This window comes from Lacerta agilis, chromosome 4 (assembly GCF_009819535.1).
Source record: "Lacerta agilis isolate rLacAgi1 chromosome 4, rLacAgi1.pri, whole genome shotgun sequence".
Taxonomy (NCBI): domain Eukaryota; kingdom Metazoa; phylum Chordata; class Lepidosauria; order Squamata; family Lacertidae; genus Lacerta; species Lacerta agilis.
Window position 1 is genome coordinate 6,085,334 of NC_046315.1, and position 27,882 is coordinate 6,113,215.

At 47.9% G+C, this 27,882-nt stretch overlaps 2 protein-coding genes across 2 annotated transcripts in view; both read left to right on the plus strand.

The window, feature by feature from the left end:
• Positions 1–27,882, plus strand: part of LOC117045139 — a 415,311-nt gene that overhangs the window by 163,670 nt on the left and 223,759 nt on the right. The window lies entirely within an intron of this gene.
• On the plus strand, positions 18,028–26,122 carry LOC117045150 (mitochondrial uncoupling protein 3-like). Its single transcript, XM_033145943.1, has 6 exons — positions 18,028–18,224; positions 18,928–19,138; positions 22,091–22,288; positions 23,737–23,838; positions 24,292–24,472; positions 25,910–26,122. Exons 1-6 carry the CDS (start codon positions 18,099–18,101, stop codon positions 26,022–26,024), a joined length of 933 nt encoding a protein of 310 aa, XP_033001834.1. The 5' UTR covers positions 18,028–18,098; the 3' UTR covers positions 26,025–26,122.

Genomic DNA, 27,882 nt, shown 5'->3' on the forward strand with positions numbered 1-27,882 from the left:
GGAAGTTTTTAATGTTCAGTGCTGTATTGTGTTTTTAATATTTGGTTGGGAGCTGCCCAGAGTGGCTGGGGAAACCCAGCCAGATGGGCAGGGTATAAATAAATAAATAAATAAATAAATAATAATAATAATAGTATTAATATTGTTCACCCAGGTATGTAGTGGCTTTACAGGGGAGGGGGGTAGAGGAACCATGGCCCTGCCCCAACTAAGAAAGAAATAAAGAAAAGGGAGAAGAGAGAGAGGACTTGGGTCCATTGCTGTGGTCCATAGATTATAGGGATATGAACCCACTAATAGAGCCAGTTACCCACTGTTTTGTGGGATATCTTTGGGAGAAGAAAATGCTAAGGAGTGAAAAGAGTTGAGTCCCAACTTGTACGCCTCCTTCCGGCAACTCCTGCAGCCAAGCTGGTGCCAAATGTGTTGCTCTGCTTTCCTTTGGACCACATCAGCAAGACTGAGAGGCAGGTCTTGTCATCGGGGCAGCCCAGGACCTCAAGACACACTGCCCAGGCTTGTACCCCAGGGAAGTCACTGAAACATTGCAGGAGGCAGCAGTTAGAAGTCACCAGTCTCTGCTGCCACACCAGGCGCTGTGATTCTTCAGCGGTTTGACTTCACCCCCAGAGGCACACTGCATTGTCTCTCGAGATGGACGTATGCCAATAACTAGGACTTTCAAGTACAATTGAGCAGGCTGGGCCTGGCAAGGGAAAGGGCTTTGCAGAGTCAGAGGCATTGGGGGCCCCACAGGCAGAGTTGTGTGCGTGCAGGAATACAGTCCTCACAATCCTGAAGTTGTGCCGGGCCCAGCATCCAGAGGACATTTCTAAGAAAGAAAGCTTTTATCCATAAATGCTGTGAAGATGGGCTTGTGTTCGGTGGAATCTAGGGAGCAGGGTTGAGTGGAAGAAGGGTTTCCATTGATCCATTAACGGAAAAAAGGAGGAGCTATGCACAGTTAGCAAATTAAGGACAAACAGGTTGCCATTAACGGTTGTTGACCCAGGACAGTTAGGTAGAACCTTTGTGCTCAGGGGCAGTCAATATTTCTGAATGCCAGATGCTGAGAAATTGCAACAGGGAGGCCTGTGGCTTTCCTTCCCCTGCTTCCTGGAGGCCTGTGACCAAACCACTAGAGGAAACCAAACGCTGGTGGCCCCTAAATCTGATTCCTCAGGGCACTTGGTTCTTTTTGTTTTTAATTGACTTGATTGTCATAATTTGCAAGTTGCACAAGTTGGGTTGCTGGTGTGGGGTGGAGAAAGTGGGCAGAGAATATTTAAAACTCTGTTTAAGGGATCTAACAGAGCAGTTCAGACCCCCAGTCCACCACCACGCTGGAAGGAGATTTGGATGAGACAGAGGTATCCTGCCAGCAGGGGAGCCTTAGCAGTGATTGCCCAATTGGCGGCCAGCAGGATCGCCCCGGAGTGTTAAGGGGATTGGACTAGGCCAGCACTGGATCCGGAAGATCCTAAGACAGCTTTGCTGCCGTCAGATGATGGTAATGGACCTGATCCAGGCTTCTTGGCTACCCTGGATGCTGGCACAGCAAAGAGGCACGTCCTTCCCTCTTCTCCCCCCACCCCCTTTCAGCTCTAGCCGCTGCAAACTGCAGCACAGTCGATACAACAGTGGCTAATCCACTCCATCAAGCCCTGCCACCCCCAGCCATTGGCCAGGGATTTGGATTGTGCCCTGTTGAGTTGTGATGGCCCTGAAAAGTCGATCTGAATGAATTCCACACAACTCACTCCTTTGCGCAAAATCAGGCAGCTGTCATCACTGCAGTGGGTCGGATTTCTGGTGCATTCACACTGGCACGAACGACCCTGGGGATTGAATCTAGAGCCGAGAGGTCTGTGGCTCAGAGATCAGTGAATGAAATGTTGAATTTTCAGGAATTGGCAGGAGACATTGGCTTAACAAATGAGCTTACGGCTAAAAGCTGCTGAGCGAGAAGGCCAGACAGGCTGTTAAAGCTGAGAGAGCATTAAAATCTTAGGAGGGATCGGTGTGCATAAATAATACATCAAAATACATTTGGTTGCTAATTTTATAAGTGCACAAATGTACCTCTTGCAAAATGACTGCTTTGGAAGGGAATGCTGGCTTCTTTGGAAGAAGTTTCCTTAAAGTGTCAGGTGTTTGGGTTTTTTATAGCCTGGTCTCTAAAAGTTGTTTACACCGTCCCCATAAACCCAGGGAGCTGGTGTAAGTTTCACCAGGCAAGTTCTTGTTGTTATGGTAGCCAGACTTATCAGCTGCTGGTCGTCAAAGCAAGTTTAATTGGTTCATTCCCCCCCACACACACACACCCTATGGCCTATGGAGGTGAGTGGCGGGGGAACTCTAGAAAGAACATCTGCAAAAGAGGGAACACCTTGCTTGGATAAAACCAGAGGCAGAACCTTGTGAGCCTGATAAAATGAGCAGGATCTGATATTAAATGGGGCAGCCATGGAATGATCCTCAAAAGGATATATATACCCAAGTTCTAATCCTACCACCTGGTTTAGCCAGCCACTCGAAGCTGTTCCCAGGATGTGGCTGCTGTCGCGTGCTGACAGCAACTAGGAGCCACAGGTGAGAGCTGAGTGCAGGGACACCCACCCCAGTGCGCTTGGGCACCACACAACGTGGTTATATATAAGAAGGTAAGAGGAACCCTGCTGGATGAGGCCAGGGTCCCACCTAGTCCAACATCCTGTTCTCACAGTGGCCAACCAGATGCCTGTGGGTAACCTGCAAAGCAGGACCTGGTCACAAGAGCCCTCTCCCTTTCTGCAGTTTCCAGCAGCCGGGATTCAGAAGCATTGCTGCCTCCCAAGTTTGGAAGCAGAGCATAGCCATCCTGGCTAGTGGCCATTGGCAGCCTGATCCTCCGTGAATCTGATCGTCTTTTAAAGCCATCCAAGTTGGTGGCCACCCATGCCTCCTGCAGGAGGGAGTTCCATAGTTCAACTAAGTCATTTCTTTAGGGTGTGCATTTAGAGCTAAGCAGATGGATGAAGCTCAACATCAAAAAAACTAAGATCATGGCCACTGGTCCCATCATCTCCTGGCAAATAGAAGGGGAAGAAATGGAGGCAGTGAGAGATTTCACTTTCTTGGGTTCCATGATCACTGCAGATGGTGACAGCAGTCACGAAATTAGAAGACGCCTGCTTCTTGGGAGAAAAGCAATGACAAACCTAGACAGCATCTTAAAAAGCAAAGACATCACCTTGCCGACAAAGGTCCGTATAGTTAAAACTATGGTTTTCCCAGTAGTAATGTACGGAAGTGAGAGCTGGACCATAAAGAAGGCTGATCGCCGAAGAATTGATGCTTTTGAATTATGGTGCTGGAGGAGACTCTTGAGAGTCCCATGGACTGCAAGAAGATCAAACCTATCCATTCTCAAAGAAATCAGCCCTGAGTGCTCACTAGAAGGACAGATCCTGAAGTTGAGGCTCCAGTACTTTGGCCACCTCATGAGAAGAGAAGACTCCCTGGAAAAGACCCTGATGTTGGGAAAGATGGAGGGCACAAGGAGAAGGGGACGACAGAGGATGAGATGGTTGGACAGTGTTCTCGAAGCTACTAACATGAGTTTGGCCAAACTGCGGGAGGCAGTGAAGGATAGGCGTGCCTGGCGTGCTCTGGTCCATGGGGTCACGAAGAGTCGGACACGACTGAACGACTGAACAACAACAACAGATGGATGATTAGGTGTACAGTGGGTCGCTTTCTCTACTTCTTTACCCCCACCCCATCTGATGCATTGCCCCTTATTGCTTTCTTTGCCTTGGCTCTCCCCAAGGTCTTCCCCAGCCCTGGAGATGCTATCAGGGACTCAGGCAGGGACCTCTTGCATGCAAAGCAAGTTGCTGTGCAAATGGACCAACCGCCCTGACTCCCCGGGCACCGCAGATCTTTGGCTGGACCAGTTGCAAAGAGTCCTCGTGGCCCCACAAGGTTTAAAAGCCATAGAGTATGTATGACTGCCCCCTTCATGGATCACTGCCTTGTCGTGGCGAAGGGGCTTGAATTACTCAGGGAAGCTATGGAAAAGACCCTGATGTTGGGAAAGATGGAGGGCACAAGGAGAAGGGGACGACAGAGGATGAGATGGTTGGACAGTGTTCTCGAAGCTACTAACATGAGTCTGGCCAAACTGCGAGAGGCAGTGGAGGATAGGCGTGCCTGGCGTGCTCTGGTCCATGGTGTCACGAAGAGTCGGACACGACTGAATGACTGAACAACAAATGTATGACTGCATTTGGCAGCAAGCCCTGTAGAAAAAAGGGATGATCCAGGCGCGGGAGGTGTTAACTGGTGTTTGCACACATGCCCTGAGCTGAACCCGCCCAAGCGCTTTTCCCTGGCAAGGGACGGCGTAAGCACAACGTGAGCGCAAAAGGTGCCCTGAAAACTATGCAGAGTGACGACGTTCTTCCCAAAAAAAGGGTGGAGTGGGTGTAAACTGAAGCTGCTGGGGAAAGCAACCATCTGGTGCCATGGCGAATTTTGGGTGGTCTCCATTAGCTGGTGCCATTCGCTGATGAAACGAGTGCAGAGGTTGAGCAGCAGCTGCACTGTGGGGTGAGGTGAGCTCCAGAACAAGGCAGCCGTGTTGTGTGTTCCCTGTCCCGCAAGGAAGATTTGGCCCTGCATAGATCTTGCTGCCTGTTGCTTTGTTACTATAGAGCAGGCATCCCCAAACTGCGGCCCTCCAGATGTTTTGGCCTACAACTCCCATCATCCCTAGCTAACAGGACCAGTGGTCAGGGATGATGGGGATTGTAGTCCAAAACATCTGGAGGGCCGGAGTTTGGGGGTGCCTGCTATAGAGCAAGGTTTCCCAAATTTGGGTCTCTATCCTTTTTTGGACTACAATTCCCATCGCCGCTGGCCCTGCTAGCTAGGAATGATGGGAGTTGTAGTCTAAAAAAGGATGGAGACCCAAATTTGGGAAACCCTGCTAAAGAGCATCCTCTGTCCACCTGGTGCCCTATAGAGCAAGGTTTCCCAAATTTGGGTCTCTATCCTTTTTTGGACTACAACTCACATCAACCTCAGCTGACTGGGACGGATGGGAGTTGTAGTCCAACACATCTGGAGGGCACCAGGTTGCAGAGGCTGCTATAGAGCCTTCTTTCTTGAACACTTCAGCTGATCTGATTCAGTTTCTTTCCCTTTGGGATAAAGCTCCTAGTTCATGCTCAGTCACTACAAATGACAATTATCGCACAGGTGGAATCTTGCAACTCTTCAGTTCTGGCTTGTAAAGTTGGCTTTGCCTGGAGGCATACGTGGCTTTACAGACCCCCCTAAATGTTGCAAGTTTAAGATGCTTTGTGCTGTGAGAGGCTTCAGTGTTGGCCTTTCCCACACTTGCATTGCAAAGCTTACTCGAGAGATTCCTTGGCTGCGATTGCATTGCAAGGCTAGATGACCCTTTGGGATCCCTTCCAACGCTAGCATTCTGTGAGTCTCCCTATTATAAAGCCCTTGGTAGGGCTGCTGTGAATTGCTGCCTTACAGCATTAGGCAGCTGCCCGGGCTGGAGAGCAGCCAGCCGACTTATCTTTAAGTGACCCAGAAAGAGGAGGCGAGTGTTCTTGAATACCAAGCCGGATCCCGTCAGCTCCGATCAACCTGAATTCACAGGCCTGGTGTTGAAACAGGAAACATGCTAAGCCACTCTCAGGCATGTTACGTTGGAAAGGCGGGCAAACCCTGTGGCAGAGGAGGCTTTAGGAGACGCCCAAGTTCACATTTCTCGTTTTCTGTATCCTGCATCGCTTGCTGACGAAAGCTGTACAGAGGTCAAAAACACAAGCTCCAGGCCGGCTGTAGCTGGCTGCAAATTCTGCAACTTCAGCGTTCTCAACTGTTGCAACAGCAGCTACTCGCCTTGGAAGATAGCAGGGAGAGAGAAAAGGAGCTGCTTGAGAGCAGCGTTAACGTTTATGTGACTCAAAGCTAAGCATACAGATAGATACAGATATGTAACAGGCGTTTAAAAATGATGCAAGTGTCATCTGTTTTGGATTTTGAAGTCATCCTTTTAGCAACAGCTCAGGACAGGTTGCAGTGTTCAGAACTGGTGACTAAGATCACCAAACACGGGTGCTCAAGGGCAGGAGGGGTCTTGTGGCAGCAGGGTGTGGGTGTGTTGATAATAATAATAATAATAATAATAATAATAATAATAATAATGTAATAAATTTTTATTATTTATAAGCGGCTCATCTGACTGGCTTGCCCTAGCAACTCTCAGCAGCTCCCAACAAAATATTTTAAAAAACAATAAAACGTCAACATCCCTGTACATGGCTGCCTTCAGATGTCTTCTAAAAGTCTGGTACCGGTAGTTGTTTTTCTCTTTGACATCTGATGGGAGGGTGTTCCACAGGGCGGGTGCCACTACTGAGAAGGCCCTCTGCTTGGTTCCCTGTAACTTTACTTCACGCCGGCTCCCTTGGCCTGAAGCAAGAAGAGAGCTGCACCCCAGAGTTGTGTTTGACTGGACTAAACTGTCCGGGGTCCTCTACCTTTTTTTAACCTTTCTACTTTTCGCAGTGAAGGAAACGCCAGAGAGCCCTCAGAGCTGGACCTCAACATAGTTATTTCTTCTATTGTTTCTTGATAAATATATATTGCATTCATCAATCTTTGCAGTCACCATTACTCACTGAAGAATGAAAAACCTCTTATTCTTCTGCACCTAGATATTATTATTCTTGAAAATAAATAAAAAATATACACCCATGGGTGCTGAAACAGGGCTCTTGACACCTAGGTTTCCCTGAAGGCTTGGTTAAAAAGGAAGAAAGGGGCGTAAGGTTTCATTTCATTCTGCGCTTAGGAGCTAAAGACTGTGGGCCACTGAAACTGGGGAGGGGGCATACCAGGAATCCCCCCCAGGCAGGTTGGAGGAAGGAAGGGCGAGGGGGAGCTGCCAGGCCAGCAGTCTTTGGAATCTGTCCCTGATGTATAAAACCACCTGAGAAAAGCCCCCTGCCACCCACTGCTGCAGCCTGACTCAGTTTAAGGCAGCTTCCCACGTTCTTATGATTAGCAAAGATCTGCAGTTTCTGTGTCTTCAGAGGAAGTTGGTGCAACGTCACTTTCTGTTTCAGGCTGGAAGTGGCGCCGCCGTTGCTGCTGCTGCTGCTGCCAGGAGTATCCCTAACCGAAGGCCGGCCCGTCACAACCCGAGCCTGACGCCAGACGAGCTGCCGGAAAAGGAAATGAGAAGGATCGCTCGGATATTTTCAGCCCAGTTCTCCAAAAAGCAGTAGCGGAACGAGGGGGCAGGGAGGCCCATCAGTGATGGCTCAAAGGCTGCGAAGCTTCCGAGAAAGGTGGCAGCTTGGGCTTGCTGTAAACCTCTGGCTCGTTTGGGCTGCCGTAGCAGGCACGCGTCCTAAGGAGTCCCGGGAGAAAAATGATTCTTGAGGAACCACACAAGCCCCCTCTGCATTTGTATGGGAGTTCTGTGCCTGGTGTGAAAGCAGGAGACACGTCTGTTACTGTATTCCAGAGATACAGCCTGCCCTCTTCCTGAGCCTCATACGAAGTCTCTCTATTCCTCCTAGAAGGAAACATGGCATTTGTCAAATAAGCCAAGGAATTAGGTTACAAGTGACGGCAACAGCAGATCCCTGCCTACCCTCTGGATCCGAGCTCTGCCAAGAGCTAAATTTCCATTCTCGCTCCTTCCTGTGTTCAGCTCCTTCTCCTAGCCTGTGTTCTTACCCCAGGAGCTGTTGCACCAGTGCTGCTCCTTCTCTCCCCCCCCCCATACTAAGTAAGGTGAGAGGCCCTGCACCATTCTGGAGATTTGCCCTGGGTGTCCTTCCTATCATTGTGCTGGATGCCCAGTTTCCCAGAGGGCAGTTCTGGTGTGGGGAAGGAGCTAAGGTCTGGGGCTGGTCAGACTTCCACCCTGGCAGCCCGAGAGGTAGCAGCTACTGTGCCACTCTTGTAGGCCTGGGATTTGTGTGACATCTCACCTGTTCAGAGGCCAGGAAGTTTGCTTCATTGTTTTCCAAACAGTCAAACAGGACCTTTCCAAGCAGAAGCAGACAGTTTTTGAGAGTCTAGCGTTAGCAATGAAAGTTGCTATGTTGCATTTCTCATCCTTTGCAGTCCTTTACAACACAGTGCGGAGTTACGGGTCTCATGTGTATCTGGGTGCACTTGATGACATGCAAAAGGGCAATGCAAAGGACCCTGGGCTCAGACTAAAACCTTGCTGGAGCTGCTCTCTCCTGTTGAGTGTCATGAAACCGTCTGTAAACATGGGAGGCTTGCCCAGCATAGGCCCTCCGTTTGCAAACTGCAAAATGCACACAAAAGTAGGTTGTGCACATTGTCCACCAGGATCAGAACTGTGTATATGCAAATAAAATTGTTGCACTTTTTTGTTAAAATACAGGCAATATTGTGGATATAAATCTTTTCACGTATTTACATACATACATATATATATATATATATATATATATATATATATATATATATATATATATATATATATATAAAGTCAGTTTTTAAGCCTTGAAAATTATGCTAATTTATTTGTAAAGAGTTTTTTTAAGACTTGCGAGTCTCTCTGTCTTTTTTTATAATAAAGCAGCATTTATATTTTTGTGACCTCAAGTGTGTTTCTTCAATAAGTGTTTTGTGCAATAGTTGTTCATATAATGCTGGAAGCTCCTAGGAAGCGCTGGAGATGTCGGAGTGAGCGGAAGGTAGATCGTTATCAGCTTAGTAGATAAATAAGTCAGGGGTGGGAAACCTCAGGCCTGGGGGCCGAATCCAGTCCTCCAGATCTCTGCACCTGGCCCTTGAAACTCTTTCCAGGCCACACACCCCTCACTGGTCATACTTCACAACCCAAGTGTTTTTGCCTCTGTCAGGAAACCCCCCTCACCGGGAGTGGTAGCATCCCAGGAGCATCGGCAGTATAGGGAACCCCCTGTGCATTTCCATAGCTCGTCCTCCCAAACCCTCTGCCGGAAGCTACCATTCCTCCAGTGGGCAAGGGGAGTCGGAAGCAGGAAGGTGGTGCAGGGGCTCTGACAGGATCGCAGAGCCTCAGCATCGCGGAGATCGCTGGGAATGGGGTCAGGTTCCCACGCTTCTGAGGGGCAGACAGGAAGGACGTGGGAGAGGCAGGCGGGGGTTCGGAATCCCGCGGCTTTTTTGCTGGAAAAAGAACCGGGTCATTCCTGGACTCTGCAGAGTGAGGAGATGGACGTTGAAACTTTTGCTGCACTGTATATAGTTTGCACAGTAAAGAACTTAGCTTAGAAGTTCTGCGTTTGGCTGATTTTTCATGAGCAACCACTGAACGTCCTTACAGCCTCGCTGGAAATGTTTCCTTGAGCTCTGATAATGCCTCTCACTTGCCTGAATGGGGGACAGAGAGGGGTGTAGAAAATAGCCTGGCGTATAATGCTAAAACTTACAGTCATTACCCACTTTTGCCTCTGGTCCGGCCGGAAGGTGGCCCTTAGAAGGTGGTCCAAAAAAAGAATGCGGCCCTCGGGCTCAAAAGCTCTCTTTCCCCCTCCCCACATTCTAGGTGATTTCCAGCCATTCATCAAATATTTCCGACTCCCAATTCATAGAATCGTAGAGTTGGAAGGAACCACGAGGGTCATCTAGTCCAACCCTGCAACGCAGGACTATTTTGCCTGCCCAGCATGCAGCTCGAACCCATGACTCTAGAATTAAGAGTCTCGTGCTCTGCCGACTGAGCAGCAAAAAGACGATTATTCTTCCCCTTCCCTTCTTCCAAATATAATGCATAAACTAAATAAGCAGGGCAAGGGGCTGTCGGCTCAGTTCCATTGAGGTGCTCAGAACATACCCCTGGGCTCAACGTTTTGTTTGTTCCCTGTTCCATCAGGGCTTTTCATCTGCTGTGTTGGAAGTTACCCTAGATGGACTACATAAGAAGAGCCTTTGCTGGATCAGGCCAGTGATCTTGTCCAGTCCAGCATCCTATTCTCAGAGTGCCTGTAGGAAACCTGCAAGCAGAATCTGAGCAACTCTTTCCCTGCTGTGGTTTGCAGCAAGTGGTATTTGGACTGTGGCCAGATCTCTAGCAAGCTAATCCCCTTTTAAAATATTTTGACCTTGCCGGACTGAAAAGATAGATAGCTCCGTTATGATCCTTACACTCCCCCCAACAAGTTTTAATTTTCCACACTGCTGGACACACACACACCCGGTGTGAATACTGTATTCTGCTATATTTTGTGCGAATGTGCCTCTTGTCAGAGATACTGACAGATCGTTCCCTCTCTGCCCTCCGCAAAGTCCCAGCCCTTAAAACTGCAGCTGTAACATTTGGTACTTTTGATGTGCCCCTTTGCCCATCCTTGGACCTCCTCCATCCATCCAACATCACATTAAGTGCCTAGATTCTCACTCCCCTCCCCCCCTCTTCGAGCTCAAACAATGGAGCAGTTTGAATTTGCTGCCTCATCCGACACAAGGCCGGTTTGCTGTGAAGCTATCAAATATCACGGAGTTCCCGTAAACAACTGATGCCCCCTTCTCCTGAACTGCATGTCCCAGAAATCCAGCAAGGGGCTGGCTGGCTGGCTGGCTGGCAAGCCGAGCCTCAGATCAGTCCCTTCCTGCCTTTTGACGGCAGGGCCATGATCCAAGGAACACGCTTGCAACACTGTTCCCGAGAAAAGGAACAGATAAGCTGTTTTGCAGCGAGGCCTGCAATGATGTCGCTGCAGATTAAGAATAAGGGCCAGGCATTTGAATGGTGAAAAAAAGACAAAAGTCAGGGCCACACAGAGATGGGAGGGAGGGAGGAGAAACATGGAAGGAGATCCATTCCAGGGCAGAGAGTTGGAAACCTTTAATGGTGAGGACTAGCACCTGTGCATTGTCCCACGTCTCACTTTTTGGTTTAAAAAAAACAAAAACCCACAAGGTCGTACACAACATCCAAAATTGCAGAAGTTGTTCCTTTTCAATAATTTTCATTAAGTTTCCATTTTAACATATTTAGACACAACTTCATTATCCATTTTACTTCCTTTGCTCATATGAGCTTGTTGACTCCCCTCCCTCTTGCCTCCTGGTTTTCAAAATTAAACTTTATATCATAGCATTTATTTGTTGTTTTTTAGTCGTTTAGAACGTGTCCGACTCTTCGTGACCCCATGGACCAGAGCACGCCAGGCACTCCTGTCTTCCACTGCCTCCCGTAGTTTGTTCAGACTCCTGTTGGTAGCTTCGAGAACACTGTCCAACCATCTCATCCTCTGTCGTTCCCTTCTCCTTGTGTCCTCCATCTTTCCCAACATCAGGGTCTTTTCTAGGGAGTCTTCTCTTCTCATGAGGTGGCCAAAGTACTGGAGCCTCAACTTCAGGATCTGTCCTTCCAGTGAGCACACAGGGCTGATTTCCTTCAGAATGGATAGGTTTGATCTTGCAGTCCATGGGACTCTCAAGAGTCTCCTCCAGCACTATAATTCAAAAGCATCAATTCTTCGGCGATCAGTCTTCTTTATGGTCCAGCTCTCACTTCCATACATCACTACTGAAAAAACCATAGCTTTAACTATACGGACCTTTGTCGGCAAGGTGATGTCTCTGCTTTTTAAGATGCTGTCTAGGTTTGTCATTGCTTTCTTCCCAAGAAGCAGGCGTCTTCTAATTTCGTGACTGCTGTCACCATCTGCAGTGATCATGGAACCCAAGAAAGTAAAATCTCTCACTGCCTCCATTTCTTCCCCTTCTATTTGCCAGGATGTGATCTTCGTTTTTTTGATGTTGAGCTTTTATACATTTATTTTATACATTTTCCAATTTATGTTTCACTCCTTTAAGATATCACAATTTTAAAATAAATATAAAAGGGTCAATGCGGTTATCATTACAAGTCCCGTTACAACCATGCTAGTGTTGTTAATTGCTTGCAATGGCCTTTCAAATATTGTATATATTTACTCCAGTCTTTTTTGGAATGCTTGATCACGCTGGTTTCGGATTTTGCCCGTCAGCTTCGCCAGTCCATCCATCTTCATCTGCCATTCTTTCATTGGTACTTCCTGTTGCTTCCATTTGGGGGCTAAAATAATTCTTGCTGCAGTTGTTGCATACATAAACAGTTGGGTTTTTTTTTATTTCCCTTTGGTATCTCTTACCCCACCATACCTAATAAGAAAGTTTCTGGTGTTTTAGCAAAAGTGTTTCTATACATTTTCTTTAACTCGTTATATATCATTTCCCAGTAAGCTTTTAGCTCTTTACAAGTCCGCCACATGTGATAAAAACTTCCTTCCTTTCCTTTACATTTCCAACACTCTTTAGTTCTTGTCCTATACATTTTAGCAAGTTTGATTGGTGCTAGATACCCAAAATTGCAGCAGATTTGATCCTCGCGAGGTTGGAACCAGAGGCAGTGGAAGGGATAAAAACAGGTAAAGGGACCCGACCATTAGGTCCAGTCGCAGACGACTCTGGGGTTGCGGCACTCCTCTCGTGTGAATGGCCGAGGGAGCCGGCGTACAGCCTCCAGGTCATGTGGCCAGCATGACTAAGCCGCTTCTGGCGAACCACAGCAGCGCACGGAAACGCCGTTTACCTTCCCGCCCGAGCGGTACCTATTTATCTACTTGCACTTTGACGTGCTTTCAAACTGCTAGTTGGGCAGGAGCTGGGACCGAGCAACAGGAGCTCACCCCGTCGCGGGGATTCGAACCGCTGACCTTCTGATCGACAAGCCCTAGGCTCTGGTTTAACCCACAGCGCCACCCGCGTCCCATAATTGCAAGGGGTTCTTGCCGCATAACAGATCCCAGTAAATCCCCAGGGCTGTTCCACCTCCAAGCTCTGCTGTCTGTCAAAACTGAGCAACATCCCTGAACTAGCCATAAGACGTCTCAATCAGTGGCCGGCAAGCAATCTGCCCTAATTGCAAAAGAAGCTGCAGCATGTGACACCCCCCAAAACACACACACACACGACACACATGTACTATCTGGTGCAAAGGCCACATCAACCCAGTTGCTCCCTGAGTCGTTCTGGTGGCTTGTCGCCTTCAGCTCGGTGCGAAATTTCCCTCGCTCGTTTCACCGAAGCTGCTTCTCTAAATAGCAGAACAGCAGGTGGACAGCCCCGGGCCCTGGTGAAATTCCAGGTCCTCTCAATGTTTGTCAGTATCTATTTTTAATGCACCAATAACCAGACCGGACCACCAGGTCCTCCGTTTACAAGGAAACGAGGGGGACGGGGACGAAAACTTCGGAGTCGTCAGCAAAGTTACGTAGGAGAGCTGGCCTCCCTCTGGAAAGCTTTTAACAAGTTCCCCAGGTCAAGTGAGGACATGAGAGAAACGCGGGAAGGGTCAGTTGCTGCTAATCTCCTCGTAAACTTTGTGCAAGCAAATCAGGAAGAATCCTCCAAAAAAAACACAACACTGATTTTTTGGAGGAGCTTGCTAGTGTAGACTTTTGGAACTGCAAAGCTGGAAGGGGCCCATCCGGTGCCCCCTTGCAGTGCAGGAGTCACAGCTATCTGTAAAATGGGGACGGGGTCCTACCCCGCAAGGCTGTTGTAAAGGCAAGCACAGCCAGACTCTAAATTGCTTTGTAAGCTTAAAAGCGGGGTTGTAAGCTGTAATGGGGTCCTGCTCTCTCCGCGGATACATTTGCAAGCCAGGCTCCTGTGTTGGGGACTTTTTTTTGGTATACTTTTCATTAAAATTTTCTGTTTTGCATTTTATTCATTTAAACAACCTTAAAATATCAATGGCTTCCCTCCCTCCTTCTCTTTCCATGGTTCATTTTGCATACCATAAATCCCTGCACATTTTACATAAACTAAACCGTTCAGTTTTCCATTATTGTTGTTGTTGTTGTTCAGTCGTTCAGTCGTGTCCGACTCTTCGTGACCCCATGGACCAGAGCACGCCAGGCACGCCTATCCTTCACTGCCTCTCGCAGTTTGGACAAACTCATGTTAGTAGCTTCAAGAACACTGTCCAACCATCTCATCCTCTGTCGTCCCCTTCTCCTTGTTCCCTCCATCTTTCCCAACATCAGGGTCTTTTCCAGGGAGTCTTCTCTTCTCATGAGGTGGCCAAAGTATTGGAGGCTCAATTTCAGGATCTGTCCTTCCAGTGAGCACTCAGGGCTGATTTCTTTGAGAATGGATAGGTTTGATCTTCTTGCAGTCCATGGGACTCTCAAGAGTCTCCTCCGGCACCATAATTCAAAAGCATCAATTCTTCGGCGATCAGCCTTCTTTATGGTCCAGCTCTCACTTCCGTACATTACTACTGGGAAAACCATAGTTTTAACTATACGGACCTTTGTCGGCAAGGTGATGTCTTTGCTTTTTAAGATGCTGTCTAGGTTTGTCATTGCTTTTCTCCCAAGAAGCAGGCGTCTTCTAATTTCGTGACTGCTGTCACCATCTGCAGTGATCATGGAACCCAAGAAAGTGAAATCTCTCACTGCCTCCATTTCTTCCCCTTCTATTTGCCAGGAGGTGATGGGACCAGTGGCCATGATCTTAGTTTTTTTGATGTTGAGCTTCAGACCATATTTTGCACTTTCCTCTTTCACCCTCATTAAAAGGTTCTTCAATTCCTCCTCACTTTCTGCCATCAAGGTAGTATCAGCATATCTGAGGTTGTTGATATTTTTTCCGGCAATCTTAATTCCGGTTTGGGATTCATCCAGTCCAGCCTTTTGCATGATGAATTCTGCGAATTTCCATTATTACATCCGTCAAAACCTATTTACACCAGGCACAGGCGAACTCGGCCCTCCAGACGTTTTGGGACTACAACTCCCATCATCCCTGACCACTGGGCCTGTTAGCTAGGGATGGTGGGAGTTGTAGTCCCAAAACATCTGGAGTTTGCCTATACCTGATTTACACTGTTGAATTTATCTTAAGGCTGCCATCGTTTTTAAAAAGGCCACAATTTCCCCCCATATATTCAATAAACATTTTCCAATCTTCTTTAAACCTATGTTCTTCTTGTTCTCTCATTCTATATGTTAAGTCCGCAAGCTGCGCATATTCCTTCCGTTTAAGTTCTTTGTTTGGGACCTCGCTCATTTTCCATTTTTGGGCTAGCAAAACACGGGCTGCAGTGCTGGCATTCATAAATAACCTTTTTTGACGCCTGGGAATTTCCCTCTGAATTATCCCTAACGAAAAGGACAGTATTGGGAGGGGGTGGGAGTACTTTTAAAGTTTTTTTTCCCCATTTCATTACAAATTATTTCCCAATACCCTCAACCTCGTACCCTCAACCTCGTTGCATCTCTAGTGGGACATGGTTTTTGTACCGCACACCCCCCCCCACAAATAGCATGTACGCACAGTGGGTAACCCACCACCACCACCGGGGATATTACCAAACAGAAGTAGCCCGTTTCTATTTTAATTCACATGAGGACACGGCGACTGGGGCATGTGCTCTTCTTGAACTGACTGACCCCGAGGAGACCCGATCTCTGTTTACACCCGCCTGCTCCCAGCCGAAATGCCAACCACGGGAAACCTTATAAATGAGAGTCTCGATGAGAAGATGCCGAACAGAGTTGCTTCGTGAGCGGCGGATGCTTGAGCTGCATGTAACTTTCGCTGCTGCTGCGATTGCTAGGCTGTTGAGCCAACCCCCTGATTTAGTAATACTTTTCTCTGCAAAATTCACATCGCCGCCTTCGGGCAGGAACGCCTACGGATCAGCCCGCGAGGGATTCACGCAGAAAACATCTGAGGGCCAAGTAAGGTGTTGCTGTTTTTCTGGTTTTCTTTGCTTGCATGGAGTTTGGTTGGCCGGATCCAGGGCTTTTTGTTCAGCCGGGACTCGGTTCCGGCACCTCTCAGGTGGGCGGCGTTGCCATTCTAAGAGAGCAAAGGAGGGGTTTGTCGTGAGTTCCGGCACCTCTTTTTCTAGAAAAATAGCACTGGTTGGATTGAAAGGTCTTCTTTGCAAGAAGCGAAGTTACAGGGAACCAAGCAGAGGGCCTTCTCTGTAGTGGAACGCCCTCCCGTAAGATGTCAAGGAAGTAAACAACTATTTGACATTTAGAAGACATCTGAAGGCAGCCCTCTTTAGGGAAGTTTTTAACGTTTGATGTTTTCTTGTGTTTTTAATATTCTCTTGGGAACCGCCCAGTGTGGCTGGGGAAACCCAGCCAGATGGGCGGGGCATAAGTATATTATTATTATTATTATTATTATTATTATTATTATTACTTCTAGCACTTGAGCAGATGTCTTTGCCAACCTGGCGTCCTACAGGTGTTTTGGAAAACAAAATCAGCCGCAGGCAGCTGTGCTGGAAGGCACCAGGGTGGCAAAAGTTGCGCTAGAGAATGAGAAGGGCCGTATTGACATGAGTCAACAGTGTGATGCAGCAGCTAAAAAAGCCAATGCAATTCTGGGCTGCATCAATAGGAGTATAGCATCTAGATGAAGGGAAGTAATAGTACCACTGTATTCCGCTCTGGTCAGACCTCACCTGGAATAATACTGTGTCCAGTTCTGGGCACCACAGTTCAAGAAGGATACCGACAAGCTGGAACATGTCCAGAGGAGGGCAACCAAAATGGTCAAAGGCCTGGAAACGATGCCTTAGGAGGAACGGCTTAGGGAGCTGGGTATGTTTAGCCTGGAGAAGAGAAGGTTAAGGGGGGATATGATAGCCATGTTCAAATATATCAAAGGATGTCATAGAGGAGGGAGAAAGGTTGTTTTCTGCTGCTCCAGAGAAGCGGACACGGGGCAATAGATTCAAACTACAAGAAAGAAGATTCCACCTAAACATTAGGAAGAACTTCCTGTCAGTAAGAGCTGTTCGACAGTGGAATTTGCTGCCAAGGAGTGTGGTGGAGTCTCCTTCTTTGGAGGTCTTGAAGCGGAGGCATGACAGCCATCTGTCAGGAATGCTTTGATGGTGTTTCCTGCTTGGCAGGGGGTTGGACTGGATGACCCTTGGGGTCTCTTCCAACTCTAGGATTCTATGATTCACGCAACATACATTGTTAATTCCCCCTAAAACGACCCCCAACTCTTGCTGCGGTCTGCAACATCCAATTTGTTTCTCTCCGAAATTCTCTTAGCACTTCGAACTGGCAAAACATTTCATTTCCCAGTCCTGGCAAGCGGTCTTAATTCTCAGGTACGTTCCGGGAATCTTCATGCAAATAGTTCCTGGCTTAAGTTACTGGCCCTCAAGCTCAGGCTAGTTTCAGTTGTTTCCCTTCACCTTGCAGGTTCCACCCTGCCCAGAGATTAAATGATTTGGCGTGTGAGAAGCACATTTTGTCATAACCATTCTTCCCATCCTCCTTGTTCCCCTTCTTCCTTTCTTCCTCTTCCCAACAATAAAATAACACATTGTCGTAAGGCAATGATAATAAGAATACTTCTATTTTTTTTATACCCCGCCCATCTGGCTGGGTTTCCCCAGCCACTGTGGGCGGCTCCCAACAGAATATTAAAAACACGATAAAACATCAAACATTAAAAACTTCCCTATGCAGGGCTGCCTTCAGGTGTCTTCTAAAAGCCAGATAGTTGTTTATTTCCTTGATGGGAGGGTGCTCCACAGGGCGGGCGCCACCACCGAGAAGGCCCTCTGCCTGGTTCCCTGTAACTTTGCTTCTCGCAGGAGGGGAACCACCAGAAGGCCCTCAGAGCTGGACCTCAGTGTCCGGGCAGAACGATGGGGGTGGAGATGCTCCTTCAGGTCTACAGGGCCGAGGATGTTTAGGGCAGGCATAGGAAAACTCGGCTCTCCAGATGTTTTGGGACTACAACTCCCATCATCCCTGACCACTGACCCTGTTAGCTAGGGATGATGGGAGTTGTAGTCCCAAAAACATCTGGAGGGCCGAGTTTGCCTATGCCTGGTTTAGGGCTTTCCAGGTCAGCACCAACACTTTGAATTGGACTGGACCTTGAGAAAGGACAGGATTTATGAAGATTTATTTCCCCTCCCCAGGCTCATCTATTTTACCAAGGACGGCAAAACCTCCTTCACAGTGTTCAGAGACATTTTCCGGGGCTGAAACGCCTCTGTCAACAGCGGCACAATGGTCGGCCTGAAGCCCACGGACATCCCCCCCTCAGCAACCGTCAAGTTTCTCAGCGCCGGGACAGCCGCCTGCGTTGCTGACCTCTTCACCTTCCCCTTGGACACGGCCAAAGTCAGGCTCCAGGTGAGAACCGCTGGGTTAGAGTGTCAAACTGGGACCAGGGAGGTAAAGGGTAAAGGGACCCCTGACCGTTAAGTCCAGTCGTGGACGACTCTGGGGTTGCGGCGCTCATCTCACTTTACTGGTCGAGGGAGCCGGCGTACAGCTTCCAGGTCGTGTGGCCAGCATGACTAAGCAGCCTCTGGTGAACCAGAGCAGTGCACGGAAACGCCGTTTACCTTCCCGCCGGAGCAGTACCTATTTATCTACTTGCACTAAGACATGCTTTCGAACTGTTAGGTGGGCAGGAGCTGGGACCGAGCAACGGGAGCTCACCCTGTCACGGGGATTCGAACCGCCCACCTTCTGATCGGCAAGCCCTAAGATCATGGCCACTGGTCCCCTTCTGTTTGCCAGGAGGTGATGGGACCAGTAGCCATGATCTTAGTTTTTTTGATGTTGAGCTCCAGACCATATTTTGCACTCTCCTCTTTCACCTTCATTAAAGGGTTCTTTAATTCCTCCTCACTTTCTGCCATAGCATGCTGTAAATTTTATACCCATATTCCACAATCGTCCCCGTGCTTCCAATGTCTATATTATGACCGACATCTACTGCCCAGTGTATCACTGAGGATTTTACTTGCTCAATGAAGACTCAATCTGCAACGAAACGGAGCTGTGCCGGGTGATGAGTGGTCGATTTCTCGCCAACTTCTCCTTTTAGATCCAAGGGGAATGCAAAGCTTCCAGGGCAGCGAAGAACGTCAAGTACAAAGGGGCGTTTGGCACCATCACTACCATGGTGAAGACGGAGGGGCCCAAGAGTCTCTACAACGGCTTGGTGGCCGGCCTCCAACGCCAGATGAGCTTTGCATCCATCCGGATCGGCTTGTACGACTCGGTGAAGCAGTTCTACACCCCCAAGGGGTCAGATAGTAAGTTCTCCGCTGCCTCCGGAGCCCCGAGCTCCGGCGGGTGTCTCCTTTGGAAACATGGCAGGCTTCCAAACTATCATGAGCTCCCATTGGCAGAACACCGGCCTGTCATCCAGAGCCAGTGTGGTGTAGTGGTTAAGAGAGATAGACTTGTAATCTGGTGAACCGGGTTCGCGTCTCCGCTCTTCCACATGCAGCTGCTGGGTGACCTTGGGCTAGTCACACTTCTCTGAAGTCTCTCAGCCCCACTCACCTCACAGAGTGTTTGTTGTGGGGGAGGAAGGGAAAGGAGAATGTGAGCCGCTTTGAGACTCCTTCGGGTAGTGATAAAGCGGGATATCAAATCCAAACTCTTCTTCTACTCTTCTACACTAGACTATCAAACCTATAGTTACCGGTACGTAAATTCAACTAACAAATATACCCACAACGTAAATGGCTGTGTTTAACTATATTAATTCTTGACGCATCATATAAACATACTTATATACTTGAGTATAAGCCTAGTTTTTCAGCACATTTTTTGTGCTGAAAAAGCTGCCCTCGGCTTATACTCGAGTGAGGCGGGCGGTGGGGGCGGCGAGAAAGAAGCCCTTTCTCTCCGCTCGTGCCGCCGCTGCCCGCTCTCCCCAGTCAACCATTCCTTAAGAAGTGTACAAGAACAGCGGTTCTTTACTTTCCCCAGGCAGCTTGTTCCATTCCTGAACTGCTCGCATAAATGCAAACTTGGTAAAGGAAGAAGAGGAAGGAGCAGCCCAAAGGGCTGCTTTCGGGCTGCTCGTTCCACCTCCTCCTCCTCCACAGCAGCAAAGGTGAATCGGCTTATACTTGAGTCAATAAGCTTTCCCAGGTTTTTGTAGGAAAATTAGGTGCCTCGGCTTATATTCGGGTCAGCTTATACTCAGGTATATACGGTACCTCTTTTCACATTATCAAATTAAGCAGAAGCAACTAAAGACCAACATTCTGAACAGGAAATACAAACAGATCAGTTCTTATATACGTAATGCCCAAATAGAAGCTTTTTTTTGTGTGTTCCACGTCTGTCTTTACGAACACAAGTGTCGGACGCGACAACTTTTAAGAAGCCGTACTTGCAGGAAATGAACTTGTTCTTTGTAATGTTCCACATACGGCCTTTGCAAAGTATAGTTGCTGTATGCAGGTATCAGACAAAAGAACTTAAGACGAGGTTTCCCAGGAATAATACCTTGTTTCGCCCTGCCGGGTTTCGTCAGCCGTGCATACTCTAAATAATACAGATAAACACAAAATATGGTATGTAGATCCATTGTTCAATATGCGTGTTGTATGTTTTATTTCCTAATTTGTTTTAAAAAGCTACATTATTATGTTTATCTGTATTATTTAGAGTATGCACAGCTGACAAAGCCCGGCAGAGCCAGTGTGATGTGCTGTTTTTAAACTGTCGGACCAGGGCCTGGGTTCGAATCCCCATTCGGCCATGAAGCTCACTGAGTGACCTTGGGTGCCATTTCCGGCCCCTCAGCCTGACCTACCTCCTAGGGTTGTTGTTGTGGAGATAAGCAGAGGGAGCTGCCTTGATCCCGTTGTAGTAAAAAAAAGAAAAAAGGTGGGATGGGAGGTAGAATAAACAAGGGTAACAAATAAACAGGATAAACGTGGCAGTTAACAGCTAGGGAAACATCATCGGGGAAATGAAATAAACTGCCTTGTGAACGCAGCCCAAATTGTATTACTGGGGGAAGAGATGGAACAAGGGTATAAATCCATTATTATGACAAAAACACCCTCTGCCTGCCTGTCTGTCTGCCTCGCTCTCTCGCTCTCTTTTTAAAAATTGCTTTTATTTGGTTGTACTTATTTAAAATTATAATCGCACCACAACATAACCGCAGTTTAAAGATTCCTCCAAATCTCTGGACTTTCCCCCTTCTCTCCCCCCATGGGTTCCGTGGTTAAACCTTTTCTACTGCATCTTTTTTCAATAACCCCCCCCATAAAAAATTAACTCCCTTATATCATATTTCTCGTTACGTTACAAGTGTTATTATAGTCCTGCTAATGTTTTCAGCTGCTTTCAATGGTCTTTAAGGTAAATTATATATCCCCCCCAAAAAAATTCCTTATTAAAGTTTTGGTCTTCCTGGTTCCTGAGCTTCCCAGTCAGTTTTGCCATTTCGGCATAGCCCATGAAGTTGATTTGCCCTTCCTTCTTCTCTGGTAGGGACTTTTATCTTCTGCCTCTTTCTCTCTCGCTCTCTCTCGCTCTCTCTCTCTCTCTCTCTGGGAGAGCCAGTGTGGTGTAGTGGTTAAGAGCGGTACACTCGTAATCTGGGGAACCAGGTTCGCGTCTCCACTCCTCCACATGCAGCTGCTGGGTGACCTTGGGCTAGTCACACTTCTCTGAAGTCTCTCAGCCCCACTCACCTCACAGAGTGTTTGTTGTGGGGGAGGAAGGGAAAGGAGAATGTCAGCCGCTTTGAGACTCCTTCGGGTAGTGATAAAGCGGGATATCAAATCCAAACTCTTCTTCTTAGAATCATAGAATCATAGAATCCTAGAGTTGGAAGAGACCCCAAGGGCCATCCAGTCCAACCCCCTGCCAAGCAGGAAACACCATCAAAGCATTCCTGACAGATGGCTGTCAAGACTCCGCTTAAAGACCTCCAAAGAAGGAGACTCCACCACACTCCTTGGCAACAAATTCCACTGCCGAACAGCTCTTACTGTCAGGAAGTTCTTCCTAATGTTGAGGTGGAATCTTCTTTCTTGTAGTTTGAATCCATTGCCCCGTGTCCGCTTCTCTGGAGCAGCAGAAAACAACCTTTCACCCTCCTCTTCTATGACATCCTTTTATATATTTGAACATGGCTATCATATCCCCCCTTAACCTTCTCTTCTCCAGGCTAAACATACCCAGCTCCCTAAGCCATTCCTCATATGGCATTCTTCTTCTTCTTCTCTCAGGTGCCAGCATCCCCACCCGGTTACTCGCCGGGTGCACCACCGGAGCCATGGCTGTCACCTGCGCCCAGCCCACAGATGTGGTTAAGGTCCGCTTCCAAGCGCACATCAGGTTGGTTGGTGGACCGAAGAAGTACAATGGGACTGTGGATGCCTACAAGACCATCGCCAGGGAGGAAGGGGTCCGAGGACTCTGGAAAGGTGCCATTCATTCCCTTTCTGCATGGTTTTTATTATGGTTGTCCTATTTATTTGTTTATTTTATTTCCTACCTGCCTCCCTGTCAGGGCTGACGGGCTTCCTCTCTTCACACAATCACCACCAGAGCCATCTGACATTTTTTATGGTCTTTATTTACAATTAAAAAAAAAAATTCCTTCCAGTAGCACCTTAGAGACCAACTAAGTTTGTTCTTGGTATGAGCTTTCGTGTGCATGCACACTTCTTCAGATACACTGAAACGGAAGTCACCAGACCCTTATATATATTTAGAGAGTAGGGAGGGATCTGGTGACTTCTATATATATTCTATTATATATATCACTATATATAAGGGTCTGGTGACTTCTGTTTCAGTGTATCTGAAGAAGTGTTCAGACTCACGTTGGTAGCTTCAAGAACACTGTCCAACCATCTCGTCCTCTGTCTTTCCCCTTCTCCTTGTGCCCTCCATCTTTCCCAACATCAGGGTCTTCTCTTCTCCTGAGGTGGCCAAAGTACTGGAGCCTCAGCTTCAGGATCTGTCCTTCTAGTGAGCACTCAGGGCTGATTTCCTTCAGAATGGATAGGTTTGATCTTCTTGCAGTCCATGGGACTCTCAAGAGTCTCCTCCAGCACCATAATTCAAAATCATATACAGTGGTGCCTCACAAGACAAAATTAATTCATTCCGCAAGTCTTTTCGTTTTGCGGAAATTTTGTCTTGTGAAGCACGGTTTCCCATAGGAATGCATTGAAATTTAATTAATGCATTCCTATGGGGGGGGAAACCAGTCAGGGCAGGTTGCCGGCAGCAGCAGGGGGGGATTGGGCCTGGCTGGGCCCAGCCGGAGCCTCCTGCCGCCTACACAGAGCCAGCAGGGAGAACAAGCGGCGAGCGGGGAGGGCGAGCAGCGAGCAGCAAGGGGCGAGCGGGGAGGGCGAGTGGGGAGGGTTCTTCTTACAGTACAGTGGTACCGCGCAAGACGAATGCCTCGTCTTGCGAAGCACGGCCATAGAGAAATTCGTCTTGCGAGTCAACTAAAAAATCGCAAACCCCTTTCGTCTTGCGAGTTTTTCATTGTGCGAGGCATTCGTCTTGTGGGGTACCACTGTAATCTCAATTAATCCTCATCATCCTCATCATCTCTTAAATGGAACCCCAGCCAATAACCTGGCCACGGCATTTTGGACCTGTTGAATTTCCGAACTGTCTTCAAGGGCAGCCCCATGTAGAACGCACTGCAGTAGTCCAGTCTGGAGGGTACCAAAGTAGGGTGAGCAATGGCCAAGTCTTCTTGGTCCAAGAGAGACCCAATCTGGTGAAGCAGCCAGAGCTGGAAACAGGTACTCCTAGTCACCAAGACCTCCTGACCAGCTCCTGGAATCCAGCCAGGAGATCACAAAGTCCAGTCTCTATCCCCCTAACCCGTTGCTTCCACCCACTACAGGCACTCTGCCAAACATCATCCGAAACTCTATTGTGAACTGTGGAGAGATGGTAACCTACGACCTCATCAAGGAAACGCTGCTGAGATATCGCCTGATGACAGGTAGGGAGGCCTCCTCTCCCCAGATGCTGGAAATCTAGGCCTCAAATCTAGGTCTGCTCTGGTAACCTGATGCGGTCTTAAAGATTATGGAGTCTCCAGCCTGTTTCTCACCTCTGACCATGTATGGTGCGCCTCTTTTATGATGTGGGGCAAATTAGACTGAGAGAGAGAGAGAGAGAGAGAGAGAGAGAGAGAGAGAGAGAGAGAGAAGCTCGGGGTTATGTCATGGCTGCAGGGTGGGATTTGAACCCAAGTCTCCCAGCGTCCTTCATCAGACACTATAACTGCTGCACCAAACTACCTCACAAGCCTAGATCTTTCAACCAGCCTTTGGCCTTGGCGGCCAACCCCCGAAACGTAGCTTCTGCAGCGGCTTTCTAAGGGAAAGAGGCTCCCAGTTTTTTGGCTGTCCCAAACCTGAACCATCTCTTGTCCGTTCCCTGCCGCCAACAGACAATTTCCCGTGCCATTTTGTCGCCGCCTTCGGAGCCGGATTCTGCGCCACCGTCGTGGCATCTCCCGTGGACGTGGTCAAAACGAGATACATGAACTCCATCCCAGGGCAGTACAAGAACGCTCTGAACTGTATGCTCACCATGGTGGTGAAAGAGGGACCCACGGCTTTTTACAAAGGGTGAGCGATAACATCCTAACCCCCCCCCCCGCCTTCTGTTCTTTTTAATTGTTAATTAAATTTATATACCGCCCTACACCCAAAGATCCCAGAACAGTTCACAACCAGGCGGAGGGCCTTCTCAGTAGTGGCACCTGCCCTGTGGAACGCCCTCCCACCAGATGTCAAGGAAATAAAGAACTATCTGACTTTTAGAAGACATCTGAAGGCAGCCCTGTTTAGGGAAGTTTTTTTTAATGTTTTCACTATCCTGTTGGGAGTCGCCCAGATTGGCTGCGGAAACCCAGCCAGATGAACTGGGTATAAATAATACAATATTATTATTATTATTATTATTATTATTATTATTATTATTATTATTATTACCATCATCTATGCTTTTTTGGTATCAGTTTCCTTATCTTAAACACATTGTTATGCCACTTCCTGACAGTAAGAGCTGTTTGACAGTGGAATTTGCTGCCAAGGAGTGTGGTGGAGTCTCCTTCTTTGGAGGTCTTTGAGCGGAGGCTTGACAGCCATCTGCCAGGAATGCTTTTGTGGAGTTTCCTGCTTGGCAGGGGGTTGGACTGGATGGCCCTTGGGGTCTCTTCCAACTCTAGGATTCTGTGATTCTATGACCTTTTAAATTGGCCTCAAAGCAGAGTGCAATTTTTTACAAAAATTATTAAAACAGAATAAAATCACAAAGCAAAGTTTCAAAATGCAGCATTTAACTAAAAAGACTATTATTATTATTATTATTATTATTATTATTATTATTATTATTATTATTCTGCCCATCTGACAGGGTTGTCTCAGCCGCTCTGGGTGGCTCCCAACATAAAATACTAAAAACACAATACGACACCACACACGAAAAACCTCCCTATGCAGGGCTGCCGTCAGACATCAACTGGAGGTCATGTAATTGTTTCCCTGTCTGGCATCTGATGGGAGGGCGTTCCACAGGGCGGGCGCCACCACCGAGAAGGCCCTTTGTCTGGTTCCCTGTAACCTCACTTGTCACAGGGAGGGAACCGCCAGAAGGCCCTCGGAGCTGGACCTCAGTGTTCGGGCTGAATGATGGGGGTGGAGACGCTCCTTCAGGTATACTGGCCCGAGGCCGTTTAGGGCTTTCAAGGTCAGCACCAACACTTTGAATTGTGCTCGGAAACGTACTGGGAGCCAATGTAGGTCTTTCAGGAGAGGTGTTATGTGGTCTCGGCGGCCGCTCCCAGTCATCAGTCTAGCAGCCGTATTCTGGATTAGTTGCAGTTTCCGGGTCACCTTCAAAGGTAGCCCCACATAACCAGAAGCTTGCAGGGCTGGATTTGACCCCTAGGCCTAAGGTTCCCGACCCCTGGCCTACACAATGCCCATGGGAGCTTCTTCCTATGTCTTTCAAGGGAGGAGGGCATCATCACATGCCTAACTGGGTTCCTCTGTCCTCTTCAGTTTCATACCCTCCTTCCTGCGACTGGGATCCTGGAACGTGGTGATGTTTGTGTCCTTTGAGCAGCTGAAACGACTGATGGTTCTGGCCCAGGTGACCTGGGAATCCCCTTTCTGAAACCAGAAGCCGTCTCCGGGAAGGAGAAGGTGGATCGCGCCAAGGACTCCCCGAGAGGAGAACACGGGAGAGTCAAACACGAGAGAGAGAGAGAGAGAGAGAGAGAGAGACAGCTTTGGCCGGGGAGCTTTTAGGAAACACTGTTGTCGCGGCGGCAAGGCGCAATATGGCAATTGTTTGCATTGCTTCGGAATGGGCTTGTGTGGCTCAGTGGCACATAATATTCAAGCTGAGAAAAGGAGACTTTAAAAAAGGACTAATGTGCCAGTGACTTCCGCCAACCCAGAAAAGGATTGCCATGAGACTCTGATGCCCAGGAGGTTTATACAGATTTGAATGGGGTCTTGTATGGCCTGGTCCAAAGGTAAATATGCAATGGGGAATATTAATAGCATTGCATTGTTTTAGGTTGTTGTTGTTGTTGTTCAGTCGTTCAGTCGTGTCCGACTCTTCGTGACCCCATGGACCAGAGCACGCCAGGCACCCCTATCCTCCACTGCCTCCTGCAGTTTGGCCAAACTCATGCCAGTCGCTTCGAGAACACTGTCCAACCATCTCATCCTCTGTTGTCCCCTTCTCCTTGTGCCCTCCATCTTTCCCAACATCAGGGTCTTTTCCAGGGAGTCTTCTCTTCTCATGAGGTGGCCAAAGTACTGGAGCCTCAGCTTCAGGATCTGCCCTTCCAGTGAGCACTCGGGGCTGATTTCTTTAAGGATGGATAAGTTTGACCTTATCCTCCAGCACCATAATTCAAAAGCATCAATTCTTCGGCGATCAGTCTTCTTTATGGTCCTCGTCTTTATTGTTTTAAAGTCTTCTTTATTGTTTTAGGTAGAAGGACCTAATTACACAAGGAAAAACGTGATTAGTTCAATCTTACTGCAAAGAGACATACAGATTACCAATGATGTTACCAGCACAGTGGTACCTTGGGTCTCAAACGCCTTGGAACCCAAACACTGCAAATCCGGAAGTAAGTGTTCCGGTTTGCGAACATTTTTCGGAAGCCAAACGTGCTCCGTTTTGAGTGTTACGCTGATGATTTGAGTGCCACACTTCAATTTTGAGTGCCACACTTCTATTTTGAGTGTTACGCTGAGGTCTGTCTGTTTTTGCTATTTATTTTGCGTTCTTGTTTTTGCGGCTCTTTTCTTTTGGTTTTTGTGACTGTGTGGAACCCAGTTCAGCTACTGATTGATTGATTGATTGATTGTGTGACTGCAGTACATTGTTTATTGCTTTCATTTTGTGGATCAATGGTCTCGTTAGATAGTAAAATCCATGTTAAATTGCTGTTTTAGGGGTTGTTTTTAGAAGCCTGGAACGGAGTAATCTATTTTGCATTGCTTTCTATGGGAAAACGCGCCTTGGTTTTGGAATGCTTTGGTTTTGGAACGGATTAAGTTTGAGAACCAAGGTACCACCGTATCTGAAACTGTGTTTCCCAAACTTGGGTCTCCGGCTGTTTTTGGACTACAACTCCCATCATCCCTAGCTGGCAAGACCAGTGGTCAAGGATGGTGGGAATTGTAGTCCAAAAACACCTGGAGACCCCAAGTCTGGGAAACTCTGATTAGAAGCACCAGGTTAGCCACACCTGACTTAAGCCATAATACATTTATAACGGCGCTTCCAGACATCCTTGTTTACAGAACCTTCGTCCCGATTTGTTCGCAAGGAAATCTGACAATGTTGGCTCTTTGTTTTTGAGCATTCGCTCTGAATTGTTTGTCGGGAGCTTAGGTGATGCGTCGAAGCAAGCATTACCCCACACTTTCCATTGCATTCCTCCGCCCCCAATCACTTTCCTTGTCACTAAAAATTTGATCTTGTGGAGAAGCGGGTTTATTGCACAAGA